Source organism: Ictidomys tridecemlineatus, chromosome 7 (genome assembly GCF_052094955.1).
Source record: "Ictidomys tridecemlineatus isolate mIctTri1 chromosome 7, mIctTri1.hap1, whole genome shotgun sequence".
NCBI lineage: Eukaryota > Metazoa > Chordata > Mammalia > Rodentia > Sciuridae > Ictidomys > Ictidomys tridecemlineatus.
In genome coordinates this window covers 190816054-190829904 of record NC_135483.1, presented here as the reverse complement: position 1 = coordinate 190829904, position 13851 = coordinate 190816054, and the positions used below count along the sequence as shown (strand labels likewise).

At 33.8% G+C, this 13851-nt stretch overlaps 1 protein-coding gene across 1 annotated transcript in view; it reads right to left on the bottom strand.

Moving 5' to 3' along the window:
* Positions 1-13851, bottom strand: part of Psmd1 (proteasome 26S subunit, non-ATPase 1) — a 90212-nt gene that overhangs the window by 58047 nt on the left and 18314 nt on the right. The window contains exons 8-16 of the mRNA XM_005326442.5: positions 13639-13699; positions 12720-12848; positions 11232-11320; positions 10564-10642; positions 9922-10095; positions 8156-8267; positions 7404-7600; positions 6176-6271; positions 5075-5139 (exon numbers count right to left, since the gene is read on the bottom strand). Of these exons, the coding sequence (XP_005326499.1) occupies positions 5075-5139; positions 6176-6271; positions 7404-7600; positions 8156-8267; positions 9922-10095; positions 10564-10642; positions 11232-11320; positions 12720-12848; positions 13639-13699 (1002 nt within the window). The remainder of the gene's footprint in view (positions 1-5074; positions 5140-6175; positions 6272-7403; positions 7601-8155; positions 8268-9921; positions 10096-10563; positions 10643-11231; positions 11321-12719; positions 12849-13638; positions 13700-13851) is intronic.

Genomic DNA, 13851 nt, shown 5'->3' with positions numbered 1-13851 from the left:
ACCTTTACTTATGGGCCCTATTTCATCTGCTAAGAAAAGTACATCTTACAAATTTAGTTCTTAAATCAAAGCTTTCAGCACTGTTCCCTATTTGTTTAAGATTTTTCAGCAATATTAAAGGTAGGTTACCTAAGAAGCAAAAAACTTTATTCCTAAAAAACAAAACAAAACTAAGTTAATGAAATCATTCTAGTCTTGCCAGAATATTCCACAAAATGAAATACAACTCCAATATCAACTATTTCTGAAAAAAGTACATTATAATTTCAAATTTTTACCACTTTGATACATATCTCGTCTTTCCATCTTACTGGATACCTTATAAAGAAATCTATAATTTGAAAGCAAATCCAACAATTAAACATCCCTAAGGTAACAAATATCTCATAATCTTACTTTCAAAGGGAAACAGGTTACAGCTGTCTAGAATAATTTTGAAAAAAAGCTCTCATTCTATTCCGAACTACTGTCAGTTAAAGGAGAGGGGAAAACAAAGGTATAGGAAAAAGATAAAAAGAAAGAAAGAAAAGTTGAAGCATCCAGAATGTAAATACAAAGATACTGAAGCAGGAAAGAACATAGTGAATATGTATCAAATTTATATAAAACTGTGAATAAAAGGGCTGAGGATGTTACTCAGTGGTAGAACCTAGCATGATTGAACCTAGCATGATTAAACCCAAGGCCCCATGCCTAGCATCTATGGGGCCTTGGGTTCAATCACTAACATGGAAAATTAAAAAAACTGAGAATGGGAATATTGTAAAGATGAATCCTGCATTCAGTGCAAGTGGCTCATTGCTAAAGTTGCTTCAAATTATAAGGGACAAGATGATGCAAAATGTTTATATTTAAGGAATCTGTGTGGTCTAAAAAAATTTCTGCACCAAGAATCTCTTACTCATCTTGCAAGATCTATTTATATCTCAAAGCATATAAATATATACATTGAGAAATAAATAATAACAAGGGACTTTCAACATTAATTTTAAGAAATGTCCATTTCAGATTATCAACTTGTTCACCGATATAGCAACTTAATAAGTATATAAAGACCAGTGTTACTTTTGATTTCTTTCTTCATTTTCCTTTCCAATGTTCAGTTAAAATAATTTAGACTTCATTCATTTCCAAATGAGGTTCAGTTAATGCTAAGCACAATATTGTACAAAGAGTTACTATAATAAAAAAAAGTGCTGACCAGACTAATAATAATGGGGCCAATCACTTACATATTAGGTGTTCACTTAAGATCATTTATTTTGATAAAAATTACACTCATTTTAACTTAACAAGAACAGGTCTGTTTTTTACTTCTATCATAATCATCATGAATGAATAATAATACACAACTACAGAAAGAGAAAATACTGCAAACCCCATGGACTGTCTTATGAATAAAGGAGACATGAGAATTTTACACAAAGAAAATTTCATCATAGTTTAATGAAGCATGAATAAAATGTTTACTAAGAAGTTTTCAGTATTGCTAGCCAATAAACATATCCGAAAGAAGTCCAAAAAATATTAAGGTAAAATCATTAAAACATGGTACAAGGCCAAATGTCTGAAAAGTCATTTTCAAAAGTGATAACGGGGAATAAAAGAATAAAAGACAAAAAATAAAATATAAAAACCAAAGAAAGTAAATGATGGCACATCAAAAAACATGTAATAGCCTTAGAAGATAGGACAGACAATTCCCAAATGTTGAAGTTAATGAAGAAATTTGAGAATAAAAATGTTCTATCAGAGGAAGATAGGACTCTGCCTGAAAGGCACAGTGGACAAAACCCAGATCTACCATGAAACTATTCAGAATCTCAGTTCTATCATTAGTCCATGATAATGGAAACTATTTTGGAATTCAACTTCCTTATGCCTTTTAAGAAAGCAGAATATTTATTAATTTTTAAGTTTCTTCCATCTTTAAAAGTCTTTACTCTTAGGAAAATGGTACTAAACTACAATTTAAAGAACTTGATTTCAGCTCCAGTTCTTAAATTGTTGAATATATTTACTTTTCTTCATCTTTAAATCATTTCCAGTTCCTACTTCTTGAGAGTGAGTTTGGGAATCTAGCAGGGGAATGTAGCTACTCATATACCCTTGACTCATGAATGAGGACCCATTCCATGGGGAAAGCTGTTCTCTTTGACAGCATGCAGCTTTGGGAGGAATGCATAAGGAGCTGTGCGGGAGGAAGGGAACACCCATGTCATCAGCCAGATCAGCCAGATCTACCCTGGTGATCAATGGGGTGACAGATGTCATAGCTAGAATGTCCTCACATCTCCTAGCCCCTATTTCTTAAAGAACCATATTATGAAAAGATAACTCAGAAAGGTCCCTTTCAAAGTAGCACATTAATTAACAATTCATCAGCTGGATCTCACTATCCTAGTAATTAGTAGAAAGTGTGGCAAAGCCTAAGAACAGCTCATAGGAGACATCTGCTGTCGAAACTGGGAATTCAGTACATGTGTGAGCTACAGGAAATAAAAGAGCAGAAATAAATTTTGATAATTTGAGAGAAGCACTGTTGAGTTAAAAGGGAAAAAGTGTTTCATTACGCCAATCAATTTCTCAAGTACCAAAATACATATAGTAGGTCACTAATTATACTGATGTGAAATATAAAAGGCATGCGTGCGGCCCGGGTTCGATCCTCAGCACCACTTACAAAAGATGTTGTGTCCGCCGAGAACTAAAAAAATAAATAAATATTAAAAAATTCTCTCTCTTTAAAAAAAAAAAAAAAAGGGCTGGGATTATGGCTCAGTGGTAGAGTGCTCACCTACCACGTGTGCGGCCCTAGGTTCGATCCTCAGCACCTCATAAAAATAAATAAAGGTATTAAAAAAAAAATGCCATTCTTGATGGCAATGACAAACCATGTTTTTGTTTTTATTTTTCAACTGTGTCTAGACCTAACAAGAATAGGGAAAGGTTGCGATCAAAGCCTGGCTGGTTGGCGTGACAAAGATCGCAGGAAGGAAATAAAACTATTTATCTTCTATTTTGCTTACATCTTTTCTCTTAAGAAAATGATTTTAAAAGATAAAAAAGACTGATCAAAATGCAAAACAAATGAAGAGACTGGCTGCCTTAGATTTTAAATCCAAAGTTAAATAAATTACTTCCCTGAAATAAAATAGATTTGTAGATGTAAATATGAAATTCTACTAGCAAATGTACCAAAGACCTGTAAGTGGCTAATATTCCAATGTTCAAAAACAGAAAATGAGGAATTCAAGAAATTAAAAGTGTAGAGTCTGTTATAGATCTTTTTTTTTTAAAAAATTATTTTTAGTTATAGGTGGACACAATATCTTTATTTTATTTTTATGTGGTGCTAAGGATCAAACCCATTACCTCATGCATGCTAGGTGAGCACTCTACCTCTGAACCACAACCCCAGCCCTGTTGTAGATCTTTTAAAAGAAAAAAAAAAGCAGAATAGCTTAATATATATATATATATATATATATATATATATATATAGGTTTTGTCAGATATTACAAAAGGCATCAGTGAACATCTGACACTTCCATGAAAAGTGTCACATATGAAAATCATACCAAACTAATCACATATGCTATTGTAGAAGTACCAGAACTAGTAGATCTAGGTGAATGTTAACGTTGATAGGGTTCAGTGAATGTTCTCTAGTGTCTCCGAGAATAATAAATAGCACAGCAAAAAGACTAGCAGTCAGTTGAACAATCTCACTGTAAAAAAACTGGTGTAATAATAAAGCCTATTAGCATGTTACAGGAACCTTTTTTTTTAATTTCTTTTTTTTTTAAAGAGAGAGAGAGAGAGAGAATTTTTTAAGTTATTGGCGAACACAACATCTTTGTTTGTATGTGGTGCTGAGGATCAAACCCGGGCCGCATGCATGCCAGACGGGCACGCTACTGCTTGAGCTACATCCCCAGCCCCTGGACCTTTATTTTGCTCTGTGTTTTTGTTTTGCTTTTTTGGGAGTTTTCTGGGCTTCAAGCATGCTGAACATGCATTCTACCACTGGACTATATTCCCAGTCATGTTTTTGCTCTGTTTTACTTGACATCTTTATCCACAACAGAAAGAAAATATTTTACAGCTTGCAGTGAATGGATAACTACCTATCTGGGATATTATGGAGAAGATCCTGTAACTATCCTGTAATCCCAGTAGATTTTCAAGTATATAAATGTTGAATTACACTACATCTGTACAACAAAGCTTCACACCCAGGGAACCTGGGGAAGAAAGTGTCTTCTAGAGAATAAAAGGATATGAGACACTTGATTCATCTGACATGTATCTTGGGAACGAATTTTATTGTGCAATTTCTTTTTTAACCTTCTTTCACTGTATTTTAACGTATTTTACTAAAAGAAGAATTGTTATTTGAGATGGGAGCTAAGTAAAAAGTAATGAAATCTACTGGAAGAAGTATTACCACATGTATCACCACCAATACTACCACAGTTACTGCTAAAGTTACCACTACTAACATGTTTAGGTAGTCCAACTAGTGCCATACACAGTTCTAAAAGCATTAAGCATATTAATTTAACTGTCAGAAAAAATTACTCTCCATTATGTATTATTATACCCCTTTTACAGATGAAGAAACTGGGGCTCAAAGAAGTTGAGTAACTTGCCCAAGACTCAACCCAAGCAGAATGATTTAGAATGTGCCTTCTTAAACACAACCATACTATATTGTCAAGGGTATCTACATATCTGCAAGCCCAAAATAATTTATGAACTGCAAAGTTTTCACGTTTTTGAATTTAAGCAAAGCCTTTTATATTCTACTGTCCTTAAATATCTTTAAGAACTTTATAAACTTGCGTAACAGGTAGCATTCCTAGCTGAATTACTAATAGACACAAAAGTATACTGGAGCTGTTGTTTGGAATTAAATAGTTGAGCAAAATGTTATTAAAAAATGAACAGAATGAATTGCTTTACTTCTTATCAATTAGTTTCTCAAAACCCATGACATTCTTTGTTCTTTTTTAAATGAACAATAATAAAACAATTGAAATATACAGAATCAGAAATTAGAAATTATTACCTGAATAGAATGAACCCAAGTGATTCTACTGCTGCCCTCCTGACATCGTCATTAACATCGCTTACCTAGGGGAAGAGTTGAAAGATTATATTATACCATGCATTCTATCCTTAGATGAAACTGATGAGTGGGTCACATTGTTTAAGTATAATGTTCCTTCATTAGAATGCTTTCTCTCTATTGTATATATCAAACATCATGTTGTATACTTTAGATATACATGGTAAATAAAATTTTAAAACGATGACACATGTATGTAAAAAGTCTTTCCCTGATGTAGAAAAAAAAATCATCTGGAAATTCTATTTCAAGAATTACAAGCCTTTAAAGCCTGGTGAAGTTTGGGATTCAAGGCAACTTCTTAAAACTATTTCAGCTGCATCATACCATTCCTTCAATATTTTTTCCAAAGAAGTATGTCCCAAGTTTAAATTACTCCTTAATATTGTAGGATGTGAATCTCTTTGGAAAGAAGGGATTAATTAAAAGTTCTACATCTTTCTGCATGGGAAGGTGACCTTGGGTTTACCTTCTTACACCAGGATGATGACGGAAACCAAGTAAGTTAACACACATGGAATGTAGACTGTGTGACCAGGCAATACTATTTATTCTTGATAAACTACACCTGTATTGAGAAGACTACAGATGATGCCTATTGGAAAAAATGAGCATGGGCTTTCCTGTACAATGCATCTTTTGTAACTGAGCATGTCCCTAAGGGGTACTTGGAAGCTAACTTCATGGGCTACAAAAAGAAATGGTTCCTTGTTGATCATTGGATTCCCTATTTAGGATGACTGCATTTTTACATGGTCTTGTTTATAAACGAGGGTGCCTCTTAAAGTGAGATTTCAGAAATTGCACTCAATTGGCTTTAAAGACTTCCATTCCTACTGGTATTATTCTTTCTCATCTCCTTCTGAAAACCTACATGAACCTAATGTTGGGTTATGGTCTACTGGGTAATGAAAAAGAATTCCAACTGAAAACTTAACTACTGGTAGTCATGTGGTATTTGTGCTGCTGTCATCTAAATACATACTATCCACCTGAAAACTTTCCCTTCTGGCCCATTTCCAAGAAAGGACAAATACTTACAGCAACATGCAGTAGGCGTCGAATAGCTTTGTTGTTACCAGAGCCACAATAAGCCATGGCGACAGTATACATTCCAGACCTTCGAAGAATTGGGTCCTAAGAAAGAATAATTCAACACTAATCATCAACTTAGCACAATACTGTTAGGCATGGTGGCATACCTGTGTAGTCCCAGCTACTTCAGAGGCTAAAGTGGGAGGATCCCTTGAGCAAGAGTTGAAGGCCAGCCTGGGCAACATAGTGGGACCCAATCCCCCAAACCAAAACCAAACCAAACTCAAATGAACAAAACAAAACAGGAATTGCTACAGTTAATAGGCATAGAGGCATCCACCAAGTAAACTGGTTTCAGATAAGAAAAATAAACACAAAGAGAATTGTGGTTATTAATTTTCCAAATGAATGAGGAAATAAAAGATCTGCTCAACACGTCTATCCCACCCCACACTTTCTAGGAAGTATAAACTTAAGTCAATATTAACACCCACAATCTTGGGATAGTCAATTCCCAATTATCAAACAAACAAAAAAGAAGCTGACTTCTAATTCCTTATTTTAACTTTCACTTTTACCTCATTATGTAATTCCTGGGTACTGAGCACTCAAAGAAATATGGCACTAAGGGCTGGGGTTGTTGCTCAGTGAAAGAGCACTTGCCCTTGCATGTGTGAGGCACTGGGTTCGATTCTCAGCACCACATACAAATAAATAAAAGTCCATCAACTTAAAAAAATTAAAAATTAAAAAGAAAGAAAGAAATATGGCACCCGCTCAAAGAAACACAGAGTCTGGTGGATGAACAAATTAACAATAATTTTATAAAACAGTGGTTGTTTTTATCAGATTTTTAGAGAACGCTACCATTTATCAGTGACTACCTATCATATACAGCACATTGTAAAAACAGGAAAAACCTTACCACAATAAATAGAGAGTGTCATTGTTTTCTGATGAAAGAATACTGAAGTATCTTATTAAAAATATATGATATCATTCTAAAAATATTTTTCTAAAAGAAATCAATTTGTAAATTCCTAAAGAACTTTTCTAGATTAACTTATCTGAGTTATCACTGTTTTGAAGCCATGGTTAAATTTAAGATCCTCAAATTACTCCCATTCAACTTAAATTTTATTAGAACTAATACACCCTGCAAGTTTTATGGGCAAATAAATCCACTGGACGTAATGAGAGAGGGCAAGTGAGAAGAGGATAAACAGGACCTCACCTTATCACGACACAGAGATTCAATGAGAGCATCAGCCTCTTCCATCCTCCCATACATCACTAATGCAATGCCAACTGCAAGACCACGTAGAATCTTCTCATGCTGAGTTTCTTGTGCATATCCAACCATGTCCTCAATAGCCTGGGCATTTTTAGAGCCCAACATAACCAAACCTAGAGCCAGCCCAGCTGCTTCTCCTAGAGAATAAAGAGTAAAATATTAAAAAGCAAGAGTAATGTTTACAAAGTCAATAAAATACATCCAATAGAAAGTTGCACCAATTGCATCAATGGATCAAAAACATCCATTAAGCACTGTTTTTCAAAACATCTGACAAAAAGAAAAATACTATATGTGAAAATATATTCAAATATTTATAGCCGTTTTCCTTTTGAGCCTTGACAGAATGCACCATCAAATTCTACAATAACTCCAAAGAAGACATATATGGCAATTTATGGCATTTTTCCTATACTGTCACCAAACAACAGAATATCCTCATGATATAAGGATATCAATCTAATAACTTCCTATTTGAAAAAGTTCTACAAGGACACACAGGCTATACCATTTTAGAAAGCCTATGTACCACAAAACATAGCTTATAAGATAAATCTGACAAATGGGGCAAAATCTACTCTCCAAGTAGAGTATCTATGTGATTTTTTAAGAGGCTATGACAAAATGGGTAGGAAAAAACCCACAATTACATTAATTCCAAAGTTTGTTGTCTTTAGAAAACAAATGCTTACCTGTCACAGCATCATCCTGATAAAGGTTTGTTTTTAGTAAATCATACACATCCTGGCGTGCAGTTCCCATGGCAGCCAAGCCAAGACCCAGACTGCCTCCATGTCTAACGATCTAGGGAAAAAATGTTAGCTTCATTGATTTTTAACACTGTACTTAAAATCCAAGCTTTTATACTTAAAATCCAAGCTTTTATTCTAACTCCAGAATCATTTTGGGGACATTAAATATGTAGAAGTTGGCTCAATGAGAATGATCAAAGAATGTGATAATCAGAAGGCCAGTGGTAACCTGAGCAATTTCAGTTTGAACGAATGATGCTTGCTGAAGCAATAGAAGAGTTGGGAAATGAATGGGAGGAAAAAAAGTGAACAGAGAGACCACAACTCTCTTTCAATAAATTTATAGAAGGAGAAGAAAACTGTACAATAACCAAGAAGGAGATGTAAGTGTCAGGGAGAGGTTTTTGGAGGAATAAGTAAGACCTAAGTATGCTTGTGATCTGAGGGGAAGGAGGCAGGAGGAGGAGCTAGAGAAGATACCTAAAACCATGGTTGTGAATAAAGTGGGAGAAAAAGGGGCCAGAGGACAAAAGTTGGTCTTAAAAATTTTAAAAAGGAGACTTTAGTAATCATGTCAATTTTGAATGTACAATATTCTTTTATTGGTGCCAAAAACATGCCAACCATGTCTTGGGAATATATTCCTTGACTACTTAGTCTTGGTGGGGACTGTCATTTAGGAAGCTCCTACCTAAACTTAACAAAAGTATGAGCTCTGATCCAAGCTAGCCCAATAGAATGTCTCTTTTCTGGAATTTTATAATTCAAAGGCAAAAAATGTTTCAAGTTCATTCATCCTAACAGTAGGGCCCTGAAGAGATGACTGTGTTAGATCCCGTTACAAAGACCTTCAAAGGTGCCTGACTCTTAACCTTTGTGGGAACTGGTTCATCAGCTTTTCCATTAGTTATATAAGCAACTTCTGACAAACCCCCTGTTTAAGTCAGTCAGAAGAGGTTCTATAACTTTCTATTGCTATTGGATTTTGATAACCATAAACATATCTGATACTAGAGGAAGTGATGTAAAGGCACATCAATGCACACAAGATTTGTAGAGAAGGGGCCTAGGAGCTGAGATAGACCATCCTATTGGCTCCATCTTTTCACTAAAGTGTGAGGATAAGGTGTTCTGGCTTACTTAGCCACTTTCCTGATAGCTTTCTAAAAAGAGCTTTCTTGAACATAAAAGCTAAAGTCTAAAATCTAAAATCCTATTTCAGGATTCTATAACAATAGGGCTATTTAGTTTTTCCAAAGGAATTACAGTAAAAAAAATTATTAAAATCAAAACAAGCAAGAATTCTAATTTCTTTGAGAGCATATGTAATTGGTGGGGGGGTAGGTTTCTATAAAATGATAATGTTAAAAAAATGACAATGTTAAGATTCTAAGATCACTTATTCCAAAATGTCTACAAGCGTCAAGAAATTACATTTTTTACAACATACTTTAGTATGGTACTTTGTTTTGCTTTCATATACAGGATTCAAAGGAGTGGAAAGCACAATTTTAACTTACAGAAAATTTAAAAAAGGAAATTACCTTAAGGGGAAAAAAAAAACAAAACACAAAACTTCTGAAAATAGTACTGTTTGGGGTATTCCCAAAACCTATCAAATCTTTATTCACTAAAATGATTTGGCAAATGTAACATTTTCATAAACTCATAAGTAATAGAAATTTAGTTTTCTATTTAATACTTACATCATTGCTGGCATTCTTTAGCTGATTAAGCAAATAATCAATTATGTCACCACCATGATTGGCATGAATGAGACCCAATGCATAGAGACCACCACCTTCCTGATAGGCGGATCCTGGAGAAGTGTCCTTGGGAAGGTATGTTGCCATCAACTGTAATGCTTCCTTCTCATGACCCTGTAAATTTGAGCCATAAAGATATCAGTAAGATAAAGGGACAGGAAAACAGACACAATATTTTCTGATTCCTGTTTTTCCTCCAGAATCTTCACTACCTGGAGCTCTTTCCCATACAAATTCATCACTCAAATGAGGAAAGTTAGTTAAAAGACATTGTCTATCCTTCAAACTTTTCTTTGTTTTAGAATGTTTTCCCAAATAACATTTTAATTCATACTTTGCAAAATGGTTTAGACAGCTTCCACAGGAAAAGAATTTCTACTTTATTTAATTAATTCTACCTTATTTAAAAAATTTTTAAATAAAAATTTAATATCTTATTTAGTTCACCCTTCTCTGTAAGATGACTGATTTGACTTAGCAAAATGAGTGTGTTAGTTAACTATAAGAAGCTTTTATTTTTTCTTAACTTCAGAAAAACTGCTTCTCTTCTGATGCCTATTCACAATGAATAATACATATTACCTTATGAATCACACCCAAACTGGCTGTAGCAGTAAATTTTGCCCAATTAGTGGCTCTGGCCAACCATTCCAAATTATCTCTGTAAGAAAAGAAAACTCAGTAATCCTGTTTACAAATGAATTTCACAGAACTTTTTAACACAGGTAAAAAGCATTAAAATTTTACCCCAAGGGCTGGGGATGTGACTCAGTGGCAGAGCGCTTGCCTAGCACCCTAGGATGTGCCAAGCTCTAGGTTCAGTCCCCAGTATCACCAAAAAAAAAAAAAAAAAAAAAAAAACCCACAAAATTTTTCTTTTTTTTTTTTTCACCTTGAACCATCTCATCATTTTACTTTGTGGATCTCAACTTACTACTGATTCTATTCTAAGTTGTTTTTAATATTTTAAGGATTTTTAAAATGCACAACATATAATCCTAATTTTGTTCATTCTATAATGAACAAAACCAAAATCTATTATTTTCAGATATTTCCTTCAAAACATATCATCAAGCCACCTAATAAAAGGAATTAATTTTACCTTAAAATGAGAAGGCAAATTAAATTTTAAAATATAACAAAATTGTAATTTAAAATTCAGGACTGGTCAATAGAAAAAGCTCTCCACATACATGTAATGATGTCAACACTGTCTCTATATTAAAGTAGAAATTGCCAATCATATTCACCTCAGAAACTGGTCGCTGGTTGTCCCACAGTGCATAAAAGAATTTGCTATAACAGTTGCCGTGTGACACACAGAATTCCGTACTGCATCCTACAAAAACAAATGTGGATTTTTTTTGATCACTAGCAAAGCCTTGTACCCATGCATGCTTTCACACATACTCAGAGGCCCTATTTTGTGGCAAAAACAAAAGTAAACTGAACTGAGATTCAAAATATAAATTTTGGACATTCTTTATAAAAACTAAGTAACTAGTTTATAAAAAGTCAAAGAGTTTTTATTTGCAGTCTTAAGTTAAGGTCGATACCAGATTTTAGGTAGGAATTTAGGTAGTGGAATTTCTATACTTTGATTTCTAATATTTTAACTTTCTATTGCTCTTCAGCATTTTGGCTAAGGTCTCCAAAATGTAGGAATAACCTATATAGTCTATACCTCTGGCAACCACCAAAATAATTTTATTTTTAGTAAGATTATATTACATAAACTAGCTTCAAATGACTATCACAAAAACAAATCATTTGACTCTTTTTTTGCTATTTGGAAAAATTAGTTTTAAAGTTTCAAAAAGCACTCTCACATATGCTTTGATCAAACAGCTATTCAGTCCATGAATGAATACAGCTATTAAAAAAAGAATAAATGTCTTTGGGAAGGGACATCAAGTAAAAAGGGAAACAAAGAGAAAGAACTTTGAAGCTATATATTTTTTTATATGAAACTATTTTTGAATCAAATACGAAAAATACATCTTCAAAGAATAATAATTATCAGCAACAATAACTGAGCAAAGGTTGTAACAAGGTTAAGAATCTCTACTTTCAGGGAGTAGTAAATGACTCAGTAGGAAATACAGTTTATGTAGGTACATTAATATCCTGATTGTGGTGTTTGTCTAACTATTACATGTATACATTATAATAAAAAGCATTTGGGTTTTTTGGTACTAAGGAGTGAACCCAGGATGTCACACATACTAGACCAAGCACTGAGCTATATCCCTAGTCATAAGCCACCCCAAACCAGCCCACTTTTTTTTAGAGATAGGGTCTTGCTAAATTGCCTAAGCTGGCCTTGAACTCACAATCCTCCTGCCTCAGCCTCTGGAGTAGCCAGGATTACAGATGTGTACCACACTCAGCAAGATAAAAAGTTTTTAAGAAGGGAAAAAAATTTTTTTTCACTAAACTTCCCAAGAGACTAGCATAAAAATGGCTGCCCAATCATTGCTAATTCCCTTCCCTTTTCCAATAAGTTAAAGTTTCACTCATTGTTTTTTTGTTTTGTTTAGTTTTTGTTCTGGGATTGAACCCAAGGCCTAACTCAAGAATGCTAAGCATGTACTTTCCCACTGAACTACACCCCTGACCCTTCATACTTACTTCTATGAAAGCTCAAGACAGTAATTTCCTTGATCAGGAATAAAATACAAGAGAGTATTCAACAACAAATAAAAGAAAAAAACCCTCACCGTGGATAAATTTCCTACCTTTGTGTTTTTTAGAATCATGAGGTCTGTGTTGTTATTTCGTATTAGAAACTGTAGATGTAACTCAATAGCCATTTCACCACTTAAAATTTTAATCATTTTCAAAGTCTGGTCCTTGGGCTCTGGACTCTTCAAAAACAACAAAAATGCATATTACTAAAATTCATTAATCAAGCTTTACCTCATCAGCTCTAGTACACATATATACACAAATTCATTTTAATGGTAAAATCTAGAAAATGCATTTATCCTTATTTGAAAGGAAGAAAATTTTGTTTACTTTGTTGTTGCCAATAAAATATACCAGCTTGATGAAGAATACAATTCATTCCAATGAATTGCTCCCAATGTAAAATAGTTTAATATCAAAAATGGAAGAATATTAGGAAAGAATAATTACCAATGACACAAAGGAAAAATTACTTTATGCAGAATTTACTTTAGATGAGAAACTCCCTGCTAAAGATGGAAAAAAACTGAAAATCTGTTTAATTGACAAATACATGTAATCTCATGAACTACTAAGCCATTAAGACAATTCTTCATGGAAGAGAACAGGTGAAATTTACAAAACCAAGCCTCAGAAACCAAAAACCCTGATGGAGGAAACATTTACATCACTGCTCTACTATTTGCCCCACCCTTTCGTACACTGTGAACATTAAAACAGCAGAAACAACTAACCTGCCCTCTAAATAGGATGGCGTTTGTTAAATGCCTCGTGTTTATCTTACCTTCTGACAGTCAATTTGAAGGTTTTCTGAACAAAGATCATTCTTTGGTAACTGTCTCAGGATTTCTTTTAAGTGCTTTTTTGGATTAATGTTTTTTTTTTATAAAGGGACTTTTGTATCAAATTTAAATGAATTTACAATACAACATATTAAATGGAAACCTCAAGTTTAAAAAGCATACTCACGGCGTCTGGTGTCTTTCCTGAAAGTGCACTGCCTGTTTTTTCTTCTGTTTCCATCGACTCACTACAATGAAGGGAATCAACAATCAATAATCTGATATTGTTTCTAAATAGAGCATGCAGGCAATCTGTTCACACCACAGATCCAAACCATGTCCAAATGGAATATTTTGCAAGAAAGTGAGGTTTACTTCATGAGTATTACCAATAAGAAAT